Source organism: Sebastes fasciatus, chromosome 14 (assembly GCF_043250625.1).
Source record: "Sebastes fasciatus isolate fSebFas1 chromosome 14, fSebFas1.pri, whole genome shotgun sequence".
In the NCBI taxonomy this organism is placed as follows: Eukaryota; Metazoa; Chordata; class Actinopteri; order Perciformes; family Sebastidae; genus Sebastes; species Sebastes fasciatus.
Window position 1 is genome coordinate 18508964 of NC_133808.1, and position 23743 is coordinate 18532706.

General features: G+C 43.1%; 2 protein-coding genes across 16 annotated transcripts in view; one reads left to right on the top strand and one right to left on the bottom strand.

Moving 5' to 3' along the window:
• LOC141782758 (activin receptor type-1-like) overlaps nucleotides 1–23743 on the top strand; it is a 201142-nt gene that overhangs the window by 76321 nt on the left and 101078 nt on the right. The window lies entirely within an intron of this gene.
• The window catches only part of pkp4 (plakophilin 4), a 101862-nt gene that overhangs the window by 60542 nt on the left and 17577 nt on the right, over nucleotides 1–23743 (bottom strand). For 5 of the 15 annotated variants that reach the window (XM_074659425.1, XM_074659421.1, XM_074659420.1 and 2 more), the window contains exon 2: nucleotides 20565–20698. In XM_074659425.1, the coding sequence (XP_074515526.1) occupies nucleotides 20565–20693 (129 nt within the window). In that variant the 5' untranslated portion in view covers nucleotides 20694–20698. Of the gene's footprint in view, nucleotides 1–19267; nucleotides 19429–20564; nucleotides 20699–21832; nucleotides 21854–23020; nucleotides 23154–23743 lie in introns of those variants that run through there. The other 10 variants (XM_074659411.1, XM_074659410.1, XM_074659417.1 and 7 more) reach the window with 8 other exon arrangements.

The window sequence follows — 23743 nt, forward strand, 5'->3', positions numbered from 1 at the left end:
GCTTATTGATTTAGTGTATCATGTATGAAAATGTAGCAGATATTTATGGAAAAAAAAGACAGACCAGAACTGTTTTGTTTACTATCTAAATGAAGACGGAGATTTCCTGCTCCTGCAAATGTCTCTATTCCTTCGCCCACCATTTCAGTGCCTTCTTTCTTTTTAAGCTCATAATCCAATTGTTTTGTTTGGCAGTGCGTCACCTTGTCAAGTCCGGCATCTTCATCTAAGGCGGCGCTTCTCATTACACGGCGGCACATGCGAGGCACAAGAGAAATAAACAGCCGTGCGATTTTTTTAATACTTCACACAAAGAGTGGCTGGCCTTCAATCGGGCTGATTAGATGGTCTGTGATCTTGATCAAGCACAGCGGAGAGAGACATCTGTTGCGGCCATAAGGCACTAAGGTCTTTCTGCCACTACTGATATCCAGAGCAGCTCCAAGGCTGTAGCGAGGCGGGCATCTTGCCTGCATGCCCGGCCCAACCCTGCTGTGTTCTTACTATAGAGAAGCATGGAGGAAATCCAACGCTTCCTGCATGGAGCTCTGTCCTCCAGGTCTTTTCTATCGCATTGACAAATAGTTGCAGCCCTGTTCTCTGTTGTAGAATCACTGTCAGTCGTATTGTTTTTTATTATATACTGTTATGTATATTTATATCATTGCATTTTTTTTATTTTTTATTAAAGCACAATTTCCATCGGTGAGGATAAGATAAGATATTCCTTTATTAGTCCCGCAGTGGGGAAATTTGCAATGGCTGACACTTTTGAGAAGCAGGAGGATGGCAAAGGGTCAGATGGCCTACTCTCTGGGTGCTTTTCATTACGCTAACTTCCTTATGCTTCCTTGCATCCTCTCTCCTCCTGTGACCAGGACATCATTCCCCCCTCCGCCATCATAGATGATCTTCCAATCCCTTAAATGCACCTAGAGGAGACGAGGAGTACGAAGAGGCTTCTGGAGGAGCTGAGAGCGAGGAAACGGTGTATCCTTTGCAGAAGTCACCGCGACGTAAAAGACGTATGGCACACAGCTGGAATAATCTCAAACCATAGCAGGACTCTACAAATGTAACGGTTCCTTTTGTATTCATAAGTTGTAGTTATTAAGATGATCAAACTTTCTGCCCTTCACCATTTGTGTAGCGCCTTGTAAGGCGCTGTTCTAACCGCATTCCTTAATGACATTTAACCTTGATATTACTTGTGTTTTTATCGTCGCTACACCCAATTCAACTGCTATAATCGTGACATTATGTTAAGAGGTGCAAACAGCTGCTGACGGCAAATTATTATATCAATAAGTACATTCTCTTACATTCAGCACTAATTGGCTGTATTTCATGTGGTTATATAGATAGACAAGAGTGTGTTTGTGTGTATATTATATATATTACTCAATCATATATGTAATATGTGTCACTCTTTATTTGTATAGTACTTTTCTTATATAAAGTTTATAAAATATATATAAATAAATATATATAATCCGTCCATTCTTGTGACATTGTGCCACATTGTGAATTAAATTAAAAGTAAATATATATGTTGTCATTAACTGTTCTTCTCATCTGACAGAGATCATAAAATATAGCAGTATAACATAACAATGAACAGATGATGCAGCTGTGCCACATGTCATATTTAATGGCCGTCGCTTTGAAATGACAACCCCCGCCTGTTGCCTCGCCTCCTCTCTCCTCGCGTCTCTTCCTCGCCTCCTCCGCTTGCATCTCCCGTGGGTGGGACTAAGACAGGAGGAGAGGAGGCGAGGAAAGGAATCGAGGAGACACGTCAGCATAATGAAAAGCACTCAATCTGATCCTATAGCCAGCCATGAAACAACAATGCACCCTTTCGATCATGCTGAGTTTACTGGCCTCTCAGGTGGCATTGAGGATTACTGCCGTGCCTCTTTACTATCACAACCTCAAGCTTTTGTTCTCACACACACACATTTCAATAGACTTTCCTTATTCTCAACGACTCATTAAGACTATTATGCATATGGATAGAATTCATAACAGATAATATCCATAATTAACTTGTGCCAAAACGGATCCTGATCTGATGAAACAGGGACAAGGATCACATTGTAAGTGGGGCTCATATTAGCCATGGAGGGAGAGTACTCAGTGCTCTGTGTAATTCATTCCACGCTCGGCCCCTACACCGAACAGGACACATCTATTCAGCATAACGATCCACCGAGTCAGACTGAGCGCAGAGATAATGACCGTTAAGCAAGGCCTATGCTTATTTAACGGGTGTGGGCGCAGCCTTGGTCCGTACCGGGCTTAGTGTGGAAAGGGAGGACAGAGACAATGGGTGGCCGGCTCTCCTCTACCAACAAGGCCTCTAACGCCTTTATTTGCCATTACAATGAGCCTGTTGGGCCTGATCTGCCTGTAGTCCCAGAGCTGAATCAGATCCTGTCCCCTTGTGTCCTCAGATGGGCCCTAAAGAAACAGATGACACATGGCAGCAGACCACGCTACCAATATACAGGCTCCCTTGTCATCTTTATGGATGCTGACAATACAAGACCCATCTGTAATGCCTGAAGTGGCTTCTGCCCGCTGCTGGTTCAGCACATGGACGCTGGTGCAGCATAGATAAGAGAGGGAGCTTACGCACACAGAAACCCCAAATGTCATAGAGCTATATTAACTGACTTACACATACTTGAATTTAGCACAGAAAGAGTGATCTAGAAATCAAGAATACAGCTGTATAATCATTAAGGATGTTCCTTTTTTTATCTTCTTTTAAAAATATTTTTTTTAATTTTGACCAGATGTTCCAAAAGATTGATTTTTTTGTGAGTTTTTGAGTAGAAACCATCCAAAAGAGAGGCTGCTGTCTCTTACACAAACGTGCCAATCAAGCCAAGCTCTTCAACCGTGATAGGACAGATTGTCTGTGATGATGCACTGTAAAGTCTCTCTGCACTACACAAGCTTCAAACATCTTTCACACAATAATTGGTCAACCAGCACACTCTTGAATTGTTGTTTCCCTCTCTCAAAAATTCATTCAATTGGACAACCATAGAAGATGTTAACATGTGTCAGCATATACTCTACCCTGCTTTATACCTTGGCGTGTTATTTCTGCTTACAACTTTCAATTCTGGGGAACTTGAATACACTATTCAATACATTTAAATGCATATATAATGCTTTGTTGGGCAGGTTTGGGTGCATGCATGCAAAGATTGATTAAGGATGACCTTTCTCTATTATGTCAAAATTAAATATTATGATATAGGAATTGCATTCTACTACAACTTTTGTAGTAGAAGTAAGTAACAAGTAATTTTCCAGAAAAAAAGCATCAAATATGTTGACTCGAAAAATGGTTGCTAAATTTGGGTAGTAGAACAATGAGCATGGTCAGCTTAAATTTATGGTGCACAAAAGAGTTCAACATCTACACCTCGTTGCGAATCGCACTACTTGCTTACGGCTGTCTGTTTGTATATTCAAAACAAACGTATCCTCATACAACAGTTTCTATGACATCTTAAAAAAACGTATTCCTAATTTTTCGTGTTTTCCTACAAATGTCCAGCAACACGTGTCAATTTCTGCTCGTTCCATACAGGAGACAACTTGGTTAGGTTTAGGCAACAAAACTACTTAGGAAAAGATCTTGGTATGGGTTAAAATAACTACGGAAGTGGCGTTACTTGAGTTTCCCACGGGATACGAACACACCGGTCTCCTGGGCGAAAGTCTGGCCCATCCACCCAGACCTCCTCCCTACATGATGTTTGTCGCTCTTTATACTTCCTGATACTGAGGGAAATACAAATTACAGTGCATTACTTTTCTCTGGTATAGCTATGAACGGTGTATGACATCGGCCTGTCCAAACACACGTAATACTGTATTCATTTGTAGCTAGTGTGGTTGCAAAGTTCCATTCAAATTTGTCCAAATTATTCACAAAATATATACCAAGATTTGTGATGCCATCTCTCTTACTGCCATGTCTGGACACATGTCCATGTCACGTGAGATAATTCCCCATGCATACAAGCTAGTTACTGAACAGATGCATCATTTCACCTCCTGTATGTCAAACAAGGAACCTACAACATCATACATGCCACATATGATAAATTAGGATAATGTGATGCCGTGCTAGTGATGTGTGAAATTGTGCTTGAATATTCTCGGTAACTCAGCACCTTCCTTCATGTGACAGAATAATAATTATGCGCAATACATCAGAGCAATCGCTGTCCTAATCCAAATCCCACTATTAATTAAGACTGGAGATCTTATCCTTAATAGTTCTCGTTTAGCTTGAGTGCCGCCCATGTGAGTCTGTGGTAAAGTGTGTTTCGGTGGTGCTGTGATCTGGGCCTTTAAAAGATAGGGCTGCATGTTCATTTATGACGTTCAGATCCATTTTTGCACAACTAGTGCAGATGGCTTTTCCTCTTAACCAAAGATGAGAATCTACTAGAAATATGTTTGTTCATTAAGTGGCAATGAGGCTTGACAGCTCTGCATCCTCACTGCAGTGTGGCAGACCCGTTCCAACGAGAGCGCGACGCTGCTGCGCAGTGTGAGAATGACAGCAGAGGTTAAAGGATTTCTGCAGCAGCAGGGACAGAAAAGGCAGGCCCGAGGTGTGAGCGAACAGAACAGGCCTCAGAACAGTCTGTGTGACCAGACCCGAAGGAACCACGCAGTGCAATTACTTACAAAAACTGCCACAAAGTCACCTTGTTAAAATACTACGGTTTGAGGAAGCTGGTTGCAGCGTCATGCCACCATAGCAGAATTATAATAACCACGTTGGATAGAAAGGCAGTTAATAAATACTGTAAAGTGGCTTGCTGAGGTGAGAGAGCGTACAGCTGCAGGCGTCGCTGTAGGTGAATCAGAGGGAGAAAATTGCTTTAGCACCCACAGCTGCACCAGAGTTTTTGTACAGTATAAGCTGATAATGTGACAAAGGCCACAAACAGAAATGTGAAACATCATTCACCCTCAGATAATGGAAAAGCAAGTTTACAATAGAACAATATTTCTGCCAGGATTTCTAATGCGGCATTACAAGCATTTATAGCCGGAAACTTGCAGAGCAGCAGCCAAAATTAGTCTTTAAGTTCTTGTGTCGAGAGCAAATTGGCTGCGGTTGCATATAGACATGGAATTTAAGGTCGAAGCAGGATAAATATTGATAGAAAATGTAGTTTTCTGGTGCAGCTCAGATTCATTGCTTGCTCTCCATGTCCAATCATGGGTCACATCATGGTGACCCCCATGTTAGTACACTTCAGCTGCTTATGATTCTTAATCTTAAAACTTTCTTAGATTAGATTCGTCATATACTGTACATACAGGTACATACACCGATCAGCCATAACATTAAGACCACTGAGAGGTGAAGTGAATATCATTGATTATCTCGTTACAATGGCACCTGGCAGTGGGTGGGAAATATTAGGCAGCAAGTGAACATTTTGAACTTTGTGTTGGAAGCAGAAAAAATGGGCAAGCGTAAGGATGTGAGCGACTTTGACAAGGGCTAAATTGTTATGGCTAGACGACAGAGCATCCCCAAACTGCACGTATAGATAGAATATAAGCTAAAAAACTGATAGAAACTGGTATCAAGTGGTATGACAAAAACAATTATATTTGGATAACGTCCAACGCCAACTTGGAGCTTAAAGCATGACATCAACAAACAGGACAATTGAGACATGATATAGAGTACTCAGATTATTCAGTGGAAGACATGCATTATGTCAAAATGTTAGTTGTTGCGCCCTATCAAAGAGAACCTCTTATGGTTTTTCCCTTTCCTTTAGTGTGTTAAATAGTTTTTTTGTGCATGTAAAAAGTCTGCAAAGTTACAAAGTCCCCACCAAAGGGAGTTACTCTCCCCCACTGAAACACTGCACCTGAACTGGCTAAAAACGCCTCGCTTGAAGTCCCGTCTTTTCTTCCGTAACATTGTGATGTCACCAAGCAACACATTTGTATAATACCTGCATAGCGGCTAGTTTGGCACGCCCTCAAAATAAGCTAGTTAGAGCAGAGCTGGAGCGGAGTCTGAAGAGTTTGGTTTGGTTGACATAAACAAAATACAAGTATGCACCTGGAAATTAGCACAACAGGTCCTCTTTAAAAAGCTCTAACTCTAACATTGTTCTCCAGACCGCATCACTCCATATATAATTTTACGTCGGTGGCATTTCAGATGAAACGTGCTGCCGACACAGATGAGTAAGACCCCAGAGAACATTGCTTCCCATATATTTAAACATGAAAAGGAAGTTTCAATTTGGCTTGATAATTAAAATGCCATTATAGAAACTGTCATTTGTGTGGTGGAAGCTATTAAAAGGAGCTGTCATGTGCATTGGCAAGTGCGGCAGCCAGCACTTGCCACACAAGAGATGACAACAAAACAAAGACTGTCAATAACAAAAGACATGGAGGACAGACTCTAAGAGGGGGAGAGTGAAAAAAAACATCGTGTCAGTGTTCAACAGATCCAACAATAAACTTAAAATTAGTTGTTTCCCCCATTCATTTGTTCATCCACTTTAGCAGTCTTGGCTCATTTACAAGTCTTCTAAGAGTTACTGAATTTTATTGTAGCCCTTGTTGGTGAAGTGTGACTGGCACAGGTGGTTTGGAGCAAACAGAAGGTTGGAAATAAGGCTAAATGCAAAGGCTGATGGGTGTTCTTCCCCCCCACACTTAAATCATCAAAGTAAATGCCTTTGCATTTCTGCCTCATTAGCATTCACAGCATGACGCACATAATTACAGTTTAAAAGCACAATTTATGCAACATTACTAGTTCAAGTGGAACCAGCAAAATGTAGCATCCTTTATAATAGTTTTAAAGTCCTGTGTGGCAGTGGACACAATTTCTCCTTCAAAAAAGACAACTTCTATATTAAACCTGGCTTCAAATTCAAATGTGGCACCTTATTATTGTGCAGGTCATGCCTGTCACACACAGACTGAGCCTCTAATCTACCAGCATCATCTTATCAATGGTGCTTTTAGCTTTTAGCAAAAGCCTGGCTTCAAAAACAGAACTAACATGCAAATTCCCTACATTTTAAAATCCAGTATTTTTTCCTTTCATCCAACCAGGCTTTTTGATCTAACTTTTGTACTACACCTGCTGTTGTTTTGTGCCGTTACAAGCTGTTGAACCTCAACAAAAGCTCTTATGTGACACTGTTGATAATAATGACAAGTCATAGTGGCAGCCAGTAAATGAGAGTAACTCACAAAAGGCAATCTGTATCTCCTCCACTGGAACAAAAACACAAAATGCTGCAGCGGTGCAATCACACAGCCAGTGCAATTCATGTAGACCTGCGAACGCACAATTCCACCGAGAGATCAATAGCGTTGTGTCAGACAAAAAAAGAACATTGCTCTGGGCCACAATGAGGAGAGTAAGCAATCTAGGGACTGTCAATCTGGAGGTTGCTGTAGTGAACAAAGACTGCAGTGACTTGGGAGATTACCTCAGGATCAGTCATTTAGAGAAACTCATCTGAGAGATGTTTGGGCAGAGGATGAGCCATAAACCTCATTGGTGATTCACCTGGTGAACTTCCTAAACTTCCTCAGTGGACGTACGCCATTTCCAAGGACAGCCCAACAGCGTTTACAGTGCCTCCACCTTCCTGAGTGCAACTCCTGCTCCCCAGTGACTGGGTCCTCTGTGTGCGCTGTTGATTATAGTGATAATGATGATGATGATGACAGTGACGGTGATGAGTATTAACAGGCTAGTTGGGGGGAGATCTCCCCGGGCTGGGTTCAAAACGACAGCACTGTGCCAGGCCAGACGCACACACACACACAACACACACACAGCTCCTTTGACATCATGTCACATTATCTCCTCTTCCTCTTTTCCCTCTATTCTGTTTTCCTCTGCATTGACAGCCTGCTGCCACCGCGCTTTAGAGAACCATTCACAGGTGACAGCCTCTCTGACTCTGCCGCTCTCCGTCATGCTCACACTTTTGTCCTTTTCCCTTCACTCACCACCCTCTGCGCCCTCCCTCTCTATCGGAGCGTTTTGTCTTTTTACTCTGTATATCTGAGCACTCTCCTTCACCTGGATCCCTCCCCGTCTGAATCGGTCTCCCTCTCGTTCTTGTTCTGCTCCCCCATGGGGTAATTGCTCGGAGCCAGGCTTCCATTTTTATGACTATAATCGAGGCCAGAATGCTTATGCCTCTAGATTTCTCCTTGCCTGTGTCACAGCGGCGGCAGCGCTAGGGTGAGGAAGGCAGATAAGATCCCGAGGAGTGGAGAAAATCACTAGTCGATTGTAATTAGAGTCCTTATTTCGGCTATGGAGGTGGAAGAGACACTATCGCCTGCAGAGGGAATTCAACCTTTCTGCTGTGCTTATGGCGTGGAATTGCATAAATGGCAAAAACACTGCCTTGAAGTTTTGCCCCCAACCCCCACTATTAACTCCTTAAGCTGGGTCACTTAGACAAAGATGACTTTAGCTTCATTAAAACGTGATGGGAGGCTTGCATCGGTTATCTCGACTCTGGGTAATATTTCAGCCAGCTCATCAAGCCTTGAAGAGGTTGTAGCACTCAAAGCAAGGTCAGCTCATGGGCTTAGCAAAGAGTCCGTCCGTGCCTGATTCGTATGAAAACGGGGTCACAGGGTGCAACTCCAGTTTGCAAGGGAGAAGCAGGAGGCAGACAGATTTTTCATGTGTAATGGACTCCGTCAAAGTGGGAAAATTCCACTGTGGTGTTTTCTGGGAGGCGGTGTGTTGAAGCACCGTAGTGCGGCGTGCCTAAAGAGGCCCTTTTTGCCGGTTGTGTGGTACATATAGGCATGTCCAGGCACAGCTAATAACAGCATTACTCTGAGAGCAAAGCCTCGTGATGGGGGAGGAAGAGGAGCACACCAAAACAAAGCGTTGCCAAGGGCAAGAAAATCTTGATGCTAGAAAGGTTTGTTCAACATCCCTTTAGATCGCAAGGACTAATTTGACCACAGAATCACGTTTATGTTTGAGGGAAAAAACTCTCCACAACACAAAAAGCATAAACCGCTGAATAAACTCCCTCCTCTGCCGCTGCCTGAAGCTCTCATCAAAAGTACCCGCCAAAATAAAAGGCACTGAATTTAAACGGACATTGAACCTTTTTAACAGAAATACGTACACTTACTACACAATGTGGCTGATGAATGTCGACAACAAAAACAAAACTCCTTTCATCACTCTGGGTGACACCTGTCTGTGTTGTTGATACTGGACATTAGCCAGCTGTTTTTCCAGGTAAAAACTGTTTTACTACTTTATATGTTGAGTCCTTAAAAGATGCAAATGTGCAGCGTTTCTGCTATAAGCCTTTACATTTCAAGGCTTAGGTTATTAACCTTTAATATACCAACTATACAAAGCAAAGTTTACTCTCTAACACCAACAATGTGCAAGCTGTCGGAAAGGCACAAGCCTTGTCATCACCTACCATCCCTCCCACTCTTTCCGTTCCCCTACAACCCACTGATGCTGTAACACAAACATAACTAAAATAGGAATACTGAGAAGCCGTTGTCGACGTGTGTGTACATTAAGGAGAGCTCGTTGAGGATGATGTCAAATTTGACGCAGCGTTTCCTCTCCTGGGAGATTGGGTAGGGAGCAGAGATGAGGGCTGAGTGATCACTGAGATGCTCTTGAGAGACCTGACCTCACACTCATTGATGTCCTCTCAGTGGGTGCCACAGGCTCCCTTACTAACCAACCTGAGGGCTCCTGTATACTTGTTTCAAAATCGAATTTGGCCTGTTCTCAAAAGGCTGTTGAATATGGTGCTGTGTGCAACTGCCAAGATACGCCAACATCTACAGCCTATGAAAGGTTTCATCCATATGCTACTGTATGTGCATTTATATTTGTGTGTGACGGCCCCTGCCTCACTACTGAGATGCCAGTGTGGATTTGGCCATTCATTCTTTCCCTGTGTCCTTGAAGGTATCACGGGAGAGGATGCCTGATGCAGAGCACCTGATGCCTGATGCAGAGCACCTGATGCTGGCGCGTCCGGAGTATAAAAGCCCCAATCAAGTGCTGCTCAGCCCTCTTTTTCCTTCACCTGGACTCGTACCTGTCAGAACCTGCCGGGCTGCCTTTGTTTGACTCTTCTTTAGTTTCCACTTACAACACATCACACATCCACATCTACATTACTGATGTTACTGACTGACACACTCCACATTTGTAGTTATTTCTGTATATTCTTAATTTATTTGTAATAAATATCTTTAATTTACAATCAATCACTGCGTCCTTTCCCGTATTTGTCATGGCCTAGGAGCCGGTCTATGACAAATTGGGGGCTCGTCCAGCTTTTTTCCCGTTTGTGCCGCGACTTTTTGATAAGATCTGGTAATGAGTGTTTTTGTGCTTTTGGGCACTTTGGTAATTAGTTGCGCTCTTTGTGACTTGTTTGGACCATTTGGGTCAGTTAAAACGGTAAAAACTGTCTGCAGCAGAAGTTTGATCTTCGCCTGTTCGGGTGTTTCAGAGAATTTGGCGTGCGTAAAGTTTGTTTGGAGCGCCCGCGGCGCGCGGCTTGTTCCTTTGTTACCTAGTACCTTGTGTGCGCGAATGTTGGTTTGAGGGAAAGGACAACGTATTTGGGATGCTTTGCAGGGTAAATTTAATGACTTTTATAGGACTTTGGATTTGTAGTTGTTTCTTACCTGGATTTTGTGGAGAGAGGAGTTTGTTTCGCCGTCTTTGTTTGCGCTTAGATCAGCTGGCCCAGATGACACTTGCGTGTTGCTCTGTGCGTAATTGTTGCAAAGTGGTGCAGAGTTTTCCCTTGTAGGCTGTAGCGACGTTCCCTTTGGGTTCGTTGAGCTGATTTATTTGTAGTGCTGTGGCAAAAGTGGTTGAAGCTTTCATGCTTCACGGGAGCATATCCGTGGTTTCAGGGGGTTGCTAGCTTGCTAGTCGCTCTGCTGGGCCAGCGGTCTTCAGTGCATAAATACCCACCGCAAGTAGCTGCATGAAGACTAGGGATGAGCTTAGTTAGCTGGGTTTTTCTTTAGATAGCGGGGAAACTCTAAACCGTGTTGAGGAGTATTCCTCTTTGAGCGCAAGAGTAGACATTGTGGTGTCTGCCTGGTGCGGTTGTGTGCGTAACGGTGGATTTGCTCAGTTGTCAGTTGGCTTTTTGTCTTTGTAAATGTCTGTGATTGAGGCGTTCATTGCTGCTCCGTCTCTGGAGTCCCTGGATACCTGCACAAAAGAGCAGTTGCTCTTGATTGCCGAGCATTATTCAGTGGTTGTTGTAGGAGACAAGCGTATGAAAGAAAATATTAAAGAGCCTATAAAATCAAAATTAATCGAAATAGGAATTATGTCCGGAGATGAAGAGAAGTCTTCTCCAATTCCTTCTGCTATGTCCTTTCAGACTCAAGGACTAACTTTTGAGCAACAGAAGGAGATTTTGATGTTGCAGTTTGAACATGACAAAATGAAACATGAATTGCAAATTGAAGTAGAGCGAATCCGTCAGCAATCAGAGACGGAAAGATTAAATATGGAGGGATATCGTTTGTCTATGATCAAAGATGGCGTGTTGTCTGGTGAGAATGAGGGCGGACAAGTGCCCAGGTCTTCTGTGAATCGTTTTGATGTGAATAACTTGCGCTTGTTACCGAGGTTTAATGAGAAAGATCCAGACACCTTTTTCTTGCTGTTCGAGCGTGTAGCTAAGGCTAGAAATTGGCCTGAGGCTGACTGTGCACTTATGCTTCAGTGTGTCCTCTCAGGGAAAGCGCAGGAGGCGTATTCATCATTGAGCCTTAAGGATAGCTCTAGCTATGATAAAATAAAATCTGCTGTTCTTAAGGTGTATGAGCTTGTGCCAGAGGCTTATCGCCAGCGTTTTAGATCATGGGAGAGAAAAAATGGCCAAACATACGTGGAGTTGGCAAGAGACCTGTCAACTCACTTTAAGCGGTGGTTAAGCGCCCTTGACGTCACCTCTTTTGAGGATCTGTGTGACTTAATGATTTTGGAGCAGTTTAAAAATTGTCTTCCGGATCGTATTGCGACATACATCACAGAACGGAGAAACACTACTGCGGCTGAGGCTGCTGTGTCAGCTGATGAGTATGTGTTGCTCCATAAGAGCAGTTTCAAAGAACGCTCTGTGGCACGTGATGGTTTTGGTTGGAGAGGAATCGGTTCTGATGCTGTTTCATATGAGATGCGTTCAAGGAGAGTGGGTTTTTCGAAACCTGACTTTAAAGCAGGTGGTAACTTGAACAGCAGTGATGGCTGTAACTATTGTCGTGAGAAAGGACATTGGAAGGCAGATTGTCCTTTGCTAAAAGTTAAAACTAAGGGAATGAGAGCTTATGTTAAACCTGCTGCATTTGCTGCTCCTGTTAAAAACTGCTGTGCTGCTGAGTTGCTAACTTCTCACTCTTGTGAAGTGGATGTTTTGGCAGCCTATGTTCCCTTCATACGAGATGGGTTCGTGTCACTGGTAGACAGTGATGTGAAAGTCCCAATAAAGATTTTGAGGGATACAGGTGCCTATGATTCATACATTGTTGACTCTGTTTTGCCTCTGTCTGAGGAGTCTGATACTGGTGACAGTGTTCTCAGTCGTGGGATGGGATTGAAAATTCTCCCTGTTCCTTTGCACAGGATGGTTCTCAGCTGTGAGCTGGTTAATGGCGAGGTAGCTGTTGGTGTGCGTCCAGCGTTGCCTATTGATGGTGTCCATTTTATTTTGGGCAACGGCTTGGCTGGTAGCCGAGTTTGGACCGATTCTCATCCCGCACCTGTGGTTACATCTTGTCCAACTGAGTCTGTGTCTGACGAGAGCTCCAGGGTGTTACCAGAAGTCTTTTCATCCTGTGTGATTACACGTGCTATGAGCAAAGTAGACCCTGACATGTCATCTGACATCAACAGTGATGATGTACTTTTGGAGGTCCCATCTCTGTCTGAGCTTCCGGTGTCGCTGTCACACTGTGAGGTGTTAAAGGAGCAACGTAGCGATTCTTCTTTGAAAGACATATTTGAACGTGTTTTGCCTGGCTCTGAGATAAATAGTGCTGCAAATGGATACTTCTTAAGTAATGAGTTGTTGTTCAGAAAATGGGTTCCTGTTGATGAGGATGGTGTGAAAAATGACGTTTTCCAGATGGTGGTGCCAACTAAGTTTCGTTCCCTTGTTTTGAAAGTGGCACATGACGAGTGTGGACATTTTGGTGTCCGGAAAACATACTTGAACATCTTGAAACATTACTTTTGGCCACGGGTCAAAAGGGATGTGGCCGCATACATTAAAACCTGCCATGTGTGCCAGTTAACTGGAAAACCTAATCAGAGGATCAAGCCTGCACCACTGCAGCCTATCCCAGCTTTGAGTGAACCCTTTACACATCTCATTGTGGACTGTGTGGGTCCGTTGCCGTGTTCCAAGTCCGGTTGTAAATATCTGCTCACGGTAATGTGTCAGACCACCAGGTATCCAGCTGCCTATCCTTTGAGGTCGATTACGACCAAGGCTGTGGTTAAGGCCTTATCACAGTTCATATCTATATTTGGTATCCCTAAGGTGATCCAGAGTGACCAAGGGTCAAATTTTTCGTCTCATTTATTTGGGCAAGTGTTGAAGATGTTGCGCATTAAACAGAACCAATCATCGGCCTATCATGCGCAAAGCCAGGGGGCCTTGGAAAGGTTCCACCAGACTCTTAAGTCTCTTCTACGTGCATATTGTACGGAGCTAGATAGAGACTGGGAGGAGGGGCTTCCATGGCTGATGTTGGCTGCAAGGGAGGCTGTACAGGAAAGTACAGGCTTCAGCCCTAATGAGTTGGTCTTTGGACATTCTGTGCGTGGGCCCTTGTCAGTGTTGAAAGATGGCTGTGTTGACACTGAGCCGCCAAGGAGCCTAGTTGACTATGTCAATGGATTTAGACATCGTTTGTTTGTTGCTGGTAGTATGGCACAGGAAAAGTTGTGTGTGTCTCAAGGTAAGATGAAGAAGCTGTATGACCGTCGTACAGAGCGACATGAGTTCAGTCCAGGAGACCAGGTTTTGTCACTTATGCCTATTATTGGTTCACCATTTCAGGCTAAGTACACAGGTCCATACACCGTCACAGAGAAAAGGTCTGACTTGAATTATATCATAGCAACACCAGAGCGGAAGAAAACCAAACGTCTTTGCCATGTGAATCTCCTGAAACCATACTATAGGCGTGAAATTGACACAGACCTAGATCAGGAGGTGAAAGATGGTGTTCATCCAGCTCTTACTGTGACTTCGGAGGGTTCGGTGCATGAGGGAGATGGAGTGCCAGAACCTGACGATAGTCTGCTGTATGGAAGGTTGAAAAACTCAGAATCACTTTGTAATTTGGACAAGTTGCTGGCTCATTTGTCGGAGTCGAAGCGGGAGCAGTTGTCAGAGTTGGTACGCAAGTATCCGTGTTTGTTTGGCGACATTCCTTCACAAACTGATTGGGCGGAACATGATATTGAGGTTGGAGATGCAAAGCCGATAAAGCAACACTTTTACCGCATGGCACCATCTAAGCGTGGTTATTTGGATGCTGAGGTTGAGTACATGCTTCAGAATAATATTGCTGTACCATCGTCATCTAGTTGGGCTTCACCGTGTATTTTGGTGCCCAAACAGGATGGAACACCTAGATTCTGTACAGATATGAGGAAAGTGAATTTTGTGACAAAATCTGACTCATTTCCTCTGCCACGTATGGATGATTGCATTGATCAGGTGGGATCCGCCAAGTTTGTTAGCAAATTCGATTTGCTTAAAGGTTATTGGCAAGTACCTTTGTCCATAAGAACACCTGAATGGAAATGCAAAAAATGCTTGAACAAATAAATTCTCTTCGCAATAATAATTTATTTCCTTTGTAGTAGATATCTCTTTCCCATGAGGGAAGTTAAACTGTCTTTTTCTTTGTGAGTTTGCAAACAAAGAGATTTACATGTGCCGTACATTTGAAGGAAGCTATGAAAAAATATATATACACTGTATATATCACTTAGCTTCCCAACCTGGCTTTAAGATGTGTTTCAAAGTTTGTTTTTGCTTGAGTATATCTCAGTCTTCATAAATGGTAGGGGTGGGAATTACCAGAGGACCCATGATACGATATTACCACAATATAATGTTATTGTGATTCTAAACATTTTGCGATACGCATGAATGAGTATTGCGATAAGATATATTGCGATTTATTTCCTTTTTTCAACTGCAAATTATGCAGTTTGTCAACATTTGTTTTATCTAATAAGATACAGTTTTCACTCCGTTCATCTCAGAATTTTCATTCACATATCTTGAGGTCAGAGGTCAAGGGACCCCTTTGAAAATGGCCACCCCAGCTTTTCTTTGCCAAAATTTTGCATAACTTTGGAGCGTTATTTAGCGTTCTTCCCAACAAGCTAACATGACATGATCCTTAGGTGTTCTAGTTTCATATGATACCAGTATCCTCACTCTACCTTTAAAACTGAACGCGCTACGACCTCTGAAAGACAGAATGGTGTCGGATTGTTAAGAGGTTAATAGTTTATGCAAAAAAAGATTGAAACTTGACGTCCGTGTATCGATACAATATTGCGATACTATGCTGTGCTTATGCTTGATTCTTTTCCCCCACTCCTAATAAATGGCCTTTTGATGATATAATCTTGTGGCACTCTATTCCCAATATTTACATAACATCAGTTGTTGGAATCACATTTTCATTTGCATCTTGTTTAACCAAAATGTTGGAAACAAGCTTGAAATTTGCATATTATTTGGGCAGAAACATACTGTGTAGACCAGTCACATTATCTCTGTGAAAAACTAATTTCAAGCCAATTACCTTGCAGGTCGGTCTGCAAGACATATTCTAAAGCCCTTCCACACCTGCATGTTTTTACTACATTTCACACCTGTCAACATCCTATCTATGACCTTTACTCATTTCAACAGATGCAAATCATTGTGTGTTTCTGCTGTTGCAAAGTACTCGAACCAGACAGAAAAGGAAATGTCAAATGTAAAAGTATTTGACATTGTAAACGTGGGTTCTTCACGCTGAATATACTCAAGCGTTGTAGAGAGCTCTCCTAATCAGGCAATGACGTGGCAGTCTTTATATGCATGTAAACACACACGCAGTGTTAGCTCAGACAAAATGCGGTCAACCATTTAATTCATCAAACAGTTGTTAACGGCTGATGGCCAAGTGGTTAATAGCTACTTGATTGAATATGGCCATCAACACACTCGGCGAACGCTACACTGAACCTGTACCTTCACTCCTTGTAAGGCACACTGGATACAAGCATGAGCTAAAGGACTAAAATTAATATAAGATGCAGTAGTATTCAGCTTGAAGAGTTCTTCAGCAGCTGTTTCCAACACTACCACACAACAAGGGCCGGGTTATGCTCAAAAAGAACTAGTTCATATGACGCAGTTCATATGACGCGCAAAAGTGTTTATAGTCGTTCCGAACGACCACACTCGAAGGTGGGGTGAAAAGCCTGCCGTCATAGCGAGGGGAGGGGAGAGGCGCGATAATCGTTTTAATATGGAGATAATGACACACATTATCAGATACAGTCTCTCCTGGAAGACATTTATAGTGTTGTGCTTAGTTGTTCACATGAAACGAGCCTGAAATAGTTCTTGATTGAAAAAAAAGATTGCTCGGCAGAGAAGTTCAAACTGTGTTTACTTTCTCTCATCAGTTTTTTTCAGCCAATACCAATAGTGATGCTGATGATTGTAATATTTATTCAATACCACAACGGGTCTAGGTTCCACCAGTGGAAGCTGAATGCTTTGCTGTAATATTACATTAAACACTGCTTCATTAGTACCTGTTTTGCTTTATTAGACTGCACTGCATCCGCAATCACTGAAGGAGAGGAGCGTAAATGACTGTAATTAAACTCCAATGTACAAAACACTGAAAATGTTATGTCAAAATAAATGTTTAAAATTAAATCTTTGCTCTTTTACAGCAAGCCGGTCCCTGTACAGTACGTCTCCCTGTCACATTGTGACTGCGATTCATATGGGGTACTCTATTCTAATTAAAGACAATCACCTTCGTCATTGACAAGCTTTTCATGCGCTCAATAAATCAAATCTTGGAAATTTGGAGAGCATAAAAACTTTATTTTACAGATTAACCTCACTGATTGTATCACTCATGGACACGCAACTTGTAATTTGTATATTTCCAGCATCATTTTAACAGCAAAATGTTAGCTGAGACGTCAACTCGGTTGCTATTTATGCTTAATAACATTAGTCTGTCACTGTCAGCTCTTCACAAATAAGGTGACAGATAGATGACAAATTAAACTAATGTGTCTATTGTAAGGTGCTGTGCTACCATGAGCCTCCGCAACAGCTGCAGTGTTCCTTGGCATAAATATTTCACACTTAACTGGAGGGATGAAACACCATTCTTACAGACATTTAACAACTCACGTTATTGGTTGATAATTAAATTCATTCAGAGCCATTTCTTGGAAAACAGAGTTTTGCAAAAGGTACTGATTTTTAAAGAAAAAACAAGTCATTGTAAACATATTTTTAAATCAGATTGTATGTTTCCATGCTTCAAGAAGCTCTTGTTTCCTACTGCAATTTACAATAAATAGGGTCCTCTCCTCGCTCAGATGAAGCTAACAGAAAGTGAAGAGAAAAATGGGGATAAAATGCAAATGAGCTAGTGATTGCACTGCCAGAGTTCTTCAATTTAAAGAGGACTTATTATGCTCATTTTCAGGTGCATACTTGTATTTTGGGTTTCTGTTAGAACATGTTTCCATACATTAATGTTAAAAAAAATGCTGTATTTTTGTCATACCGGCTGTGCTGCAGCACCTCTTTTCACCCTCTGTCTGAAACGCTCTGTTTCAGCTCCTACACCCCCCTCCCAGTCTGCTCTGATTGGTCAGCAGGCCCACTGTTGTGATTAGTCAGCCAAACCCAACTCCTCAGACTCCGCTCCAGCTCCACTCTAACTAGCTTTGTTTGAGGGCGTGCCAAATGAGCCGCTAGGAAGGTATAATGCAAATGTGTTACTTGGTGACATCACCACGTTACGGAAGAAAAGGCGGGACTTCAAACAAAGCGTTTCAGGCAGTTCAGGAGCAGTGTTTCTTTGGGGAGAGTGACTCCGTTTGGCGTTGACTTTGTAACTTTGCAGACCTTTTACATGCACACAAAACTATATTATACACTAAAGAAAAGGGAAAAAGCACAAAAGCATAATAGATCCTCTTTAATGAGAAAATATTAATATCAGTGATAAACAAAAAACTACACAATGTGTGTGCTGCAAATGATATTTTGTTAGAGGATTCTTTTATGGAACTATTGAGTATTGATTTCCCCCATTTGTTTTCTTATTATTCCAATAAATACCACAGACATCTTTGTTTTTTTGGAATAATAAAAAGCAAAAAAGGCAAAATACATTGACAAGGCACACAAGGGCGTCGTGGAAAAGACTGTCTGGATGAGAGCTACCGCCTCCCACTGCCTCAATTACACTTAAGATGAAACAGATAAAAAAAACTAGGTCTCAGATAATCCTCGAAACAACCCCTTCGGTTAAATGAAATTTGAATAAGATTAAAAAAATACTGAAGAGGGGAGATATGTACACTTCATTTTGAAGTACAATACAGTTTTAGGGTTTGCGGTCGAGTCGGGCTTGAAAAATAGCATGTTTGGTTCTTCAAAGCAAGTTGTGCAGTGCAGCAAGAAAAACATTGACATTTAAACACTTAAATGGGGTCTGTAATAAACCATTATGGATGTGTCATCCTGATGGTGGATCTTTGCTATTAAAGAGGCACAGAGCAAAGACAGGACTCTAATCAGCAGCAACTGCAGCACAACAGAACCAAAGCCTCAAATTAATGACTGGGGCTTGTTAGTAGTCAGCAGGAAAGACAGAGGCAAGACTACAAAGGGAATGCAATCATAATATGTTGGTGAATCTGTCCTTGTTTGGGCATCTTGGCACAGCCTGTGCAGCTGTAACTACAGCAGTGACAGAAAAAGAAGTTTGGGAAGAGAGAGTGAGCGACGAAGAAAAATGAAGGAAGGGAAAGGAGTGAACAAGACAAGTGAAAGGGACGGAAATCAGGCAGGAAAAAGGACAAAAAACAAAAGATAGTAGAGCCAACACTTACCAAACACCCAGTCATGCTAAGCCCCAGCCCTACCCGCAACCACAGCTACAGCACAGCAGCCTTGCATGTTTACATCGCCAGCGGGATCCCTCGAAGGTCTGCCTCTCGACAATCACGGGGAAGCACAGAAGGGAAAAAACACACTCACACGAGCCTAGTCTCTGACCTCCTCCATCTTTTCACTCTCACTCACCCTCTGATTCGCCTCTCCAACTCTGTTAAATACTGAGGAGAACGATCATTTTACAGTCTCGACTCTTTAGCAGGAATTCCCTCTGAGGCATGTCTACAGCCTGGCTCTCTCTAAAAGCAACGGCTCAGGCAGGCTACTCGCTCTTCCTGTCTGCCTGCTTGCATATCTGCTCTAACCGGACGAGTCGCTGAGGAATACTCTAGGGAAGGAAGTGACATCGACAGGTGCTCCCTCCTTCCTTCCTTCCTTCCTTACTCATGTAAACAATACCCACTTTCCCGCAGCGAGCTTAAATGGGACGTCCGTGGGCTATTAGAAATGAAATGTGTTCTCGGGTCAAACTGTAGCTCAACTAAAGTGTCATTCAGGGGAGAAAAAAGAGGTATGTGAGATGTCACAGAGGGGAATTAACATCATTAATAAAGAGCAAAATCTCTTTAGCCCAGTTTGCCCTGCCTGTGCTGGATTCCCAGGAATATGGAGGGCTGGACTGAAGCCAGAGAGGAAAGGAGAGTGTGCATGTGTATGAATCACAGAGAGGGAGTGAGTCAGAGGGCATGTCCCTCCACAGGCTCACAAACCCTGCTAGAGATGATCTTCCTGCATTGCATGTCCATTGATGCAAGACTGCAGGCACTAAAAAACCAATAGCTCCTAGTCAAACTTATTCCACTTCAAGACAAAAGATGAAACACAAAGTCCACTCCATCCACAGCTCTGCTTTAAACTAGGACTGTCAATCAATTCAAATAGTAAATATAATTTGCTTAAATGCATTAATATTCTGTTAACTTTGACAACCCTACTTTAAACAAAAATCTTTTTCATCAGCTCACACGCAGAGAAAAGACAACTTCATATTTTGGACTCACAGAGGTTTAGTTGTATGATTACAGTGACAACAGGGTGTGCACAGGAACAAAAAAATGTCCACATACTTCGCCCAGTGGATTTCTTCTTAGTACAATATGTGAGTCACCAGACAATTTAGCGTTCTATAAATATCACTGTACATAAATGGTTCATTAAAAGCATGAGCTCATGAGAGATGTGACATGAATCAGTGGGCTCTTAGCGCGGCGTGAGCCGAAGAAACACACTAACCTGTTCTTTGACGGAGGCCAGGATGTTGTTGGCGGTGCTGTCAGCCTCCATGTTGCGGCCAGTTGAACTGTTGCGGATGGTCAGCAGAAGCCCCTCCTCCGTCACTGGGCTCTGCTCAGGAGCTGGCATTCCTCCTGCGCGGACGGACACACACACACATGATATGGTCACCACAGGCTTAAAAAAAAACACACACACACAATCTTGTTCACACATACCATCTGCATGCGTGTGCAACGCGTGTGCAAACACATTCCACTCGACAAATACACACTTGAGTCAACCGCTCCCCCAATAGACACAGGCAGGCGAGTGATGCTGCAGAGAAGTGACTGTCAATGGTCACACGCCGCCAACAGTAATACACAAACACACACCCACACATGCCATATGGCCCAAAGAGAAAAAGACTGTCCATGTTTCACGTCTGTGACAGTGCAAATCAATGCCATATGGCCTTGAGACAACACACGAGTTAAAATGATGATCTGGTGTATGTAATACAGTCACATAAAAAGATACAACACAAACAGAGCGACGGCCAACGACTCGAGTGCAGCCAAAAAAACAATGGAAAATCAAATCCTAGCAATGCAAAAAAGCTGCCCTGAAATACTGAGCATGTGTGTGCACAGGTGGATGTTATACATGTTTGCGTATAAGATGCAGTGGAGAGGGCTGAAGAAGATGAGCGAGGGCAGGCCTTTGAATAAAATAAAAACAAGTCGGAAGAGATAAGATGTTCCTGTCTCCTCCGCTCTCTCTGGCCTCTAGTCCCGGATTGAAATGAGAAAGTAGAACGAATAGTTATGGTCTCATTATATCTGTTGACAGGGAGAGTGTCTAGGGAGCGCCGCTCAAGGTGGATCCATATTTACTAGAAGGAGCCTGTTGAGCCAGACAGGGCAGCTAAAGGCTGCGATAGCTGCTGCCTCACAGCTCAGGGCTGCAGCAGTAGACAAAAGCAAGGGGTCTAATAACACAGGAGGTATGTGACTTTAGGGAAACAGGGATTTTACTGTGACTTTTACTGCCTTAGAGATCCACTGCTGCTGTCATCCCCAAGATACAAACATAAAGACATATTCCACCCCTTGGTTCCTACACATATATCTTGACCTGCATGCTGTGCTTTACTAAACCACAGAGGAAGCACTGTAGGTGATACATGCTGTCATAACATGTGAATATGTAGAGGAATATTAGCTGCTAAAACCACCATGAAATAACCATACGGTAATTTAAAAAATAGCTCTGCCGCAAGCAACCTCCACGGAAGTGTCTATTATAGTACTCCTAGTCCTTAGTGGGAGCCTCAGGGTGACTGCAAGAATTGATATACAGTAGCTTTACCGAATTAGTAAAATTTGTGCCGACAGACATCATTTTAAAGGGTAAAAGGGTCATGTAAAAGCACTCGCCGACTTCAATCTGCCTGCACACACACACACAGACGAGTAAGGAATCATTTAGCTGAGGCTGACAGACAGTCTGTGTGAGCTGGTTGGGTTGTTTACAGTGGGAACATAAAAGTTTTGGCCAGGGATGAGGCATTGGAAAGGGGGGGGTGTGAAGTACGTGGGAGGTCCCCCAGACGTTTGGCCGAAATGCGACCCTGAGGTATTCTGGGAGTCTGTCACCAAGGCAGCGTGAACATTTCAAGGTGTCTGAGCTGAGCCGGATCATGTGCCAGCCCTGGGTGTTAAATGACCGATAAGGTTTTACTACTCTTAAGTATGTGAGTCCACACAGGATATTCCATGTATTCCCCTGTCAGTCTCCCAAATTCCTATCCTGTTCATTCATAGTGTTGCAACACGCCGTCCCTGACTCCCTCCCACCGCCGCCGCTGCAGCCTTTGAATCAAGGACATGGCTCTCGATTTCCCAGAAAACACAGCGACAGGAATCGGGGAAAAAAAGCTGTTTGAATTTGACAAAACTCCTCCTCCCTGACTTCTGCTGCACAAACACAGAGAACAACAACACCGACGGGACAGACTGAGTGCACATTTTAAGCTGACAGAAGTTGCCAACCCGGTCGGGGAGGGCAAAATCCTTTCTGCTTTTCTCTCTCGGTAACTTCTCACAGAAGGACAAAGAGAGGTGTGCGGCTATGGAAGCTGGTTATGGTAATTGTCATGTAAATCACCCGAGATGAAGTATAAAACGGGCCTTATCACGCACGCTTGACCTTTCTGTAACCCTTCACTATTTGATAAAACATGTCGTCCATCAAAAAACTGCCTGTCAAAGGAAAGAAATGTCCTCACGGCTTCTATATAATCTGTCCAAATGAATATTTCTCAGCAGTCTAAACTTTCATGTAGGAAAGTGCACACTAAGCAGACTGTAGGAAACAGAACCACAGAAAAAACAACACACAAAAAGGAAGGAAACCCCCTATTGAAAGGCACCATTTAGCAAAGAGAAACTGCAATATGTATCCGAGCCTACCTCTGAAATTCACCATTATATCTGATCCAGGATGACTTCACTCTGCTTAGCTTGGAGTGCTCAGCAGCTCCTCTGAGACGGGAGTGAAGACAACGATGCTGCTGCCTGCCAACCTACCACAGTCCTATTGGCACACGGCTGACTGGTTCTTCAACATTTCTCTTTGTGTTTCCCTCCAAACTCTGAAGGGAAAATTAACCTCGTCGAGATGCCTGGCGGTTAAAAACTTTGGTATGTCGAGCCCTTAGACAGCTTGAAGAGCAAGTACAAGACTGAGAGGTAGGTGAGAAGCCCAATCTGTGCAGCTTTCAGGGCTGTCATTAGGTTAATGCCTGAGGACAGTACTGCGTAGTTCCCACAGAGTAAAGATGACCTCATTCTGGTCATTCGGTGTCTAATTATCAGCATTATGGTTATTTCCCTTGACTAAGCAGAAAGGAAACACTCTGTATACGACAGCATGAGCTAATGACAAAACAAACCTGATTATTTCAAACAGTGACAGAGTTGTCCGACTATTCAACGTGCAATAACAAGCATCTCTCTTACAGGACACTCTTTCTAGGCAAAGCTAAATCTCCCCTTTAGAGTATCATAATCCTCAATGTCTCGAAGTCTGCCAAGAAAAAGTCTTAGCCTGACCCCACCCTGACTCGTCGGATCACATGATCTGATCTACTGACCTCAGACGCCGCCGGCCACTCCTCGGAGCTTCTTACACAA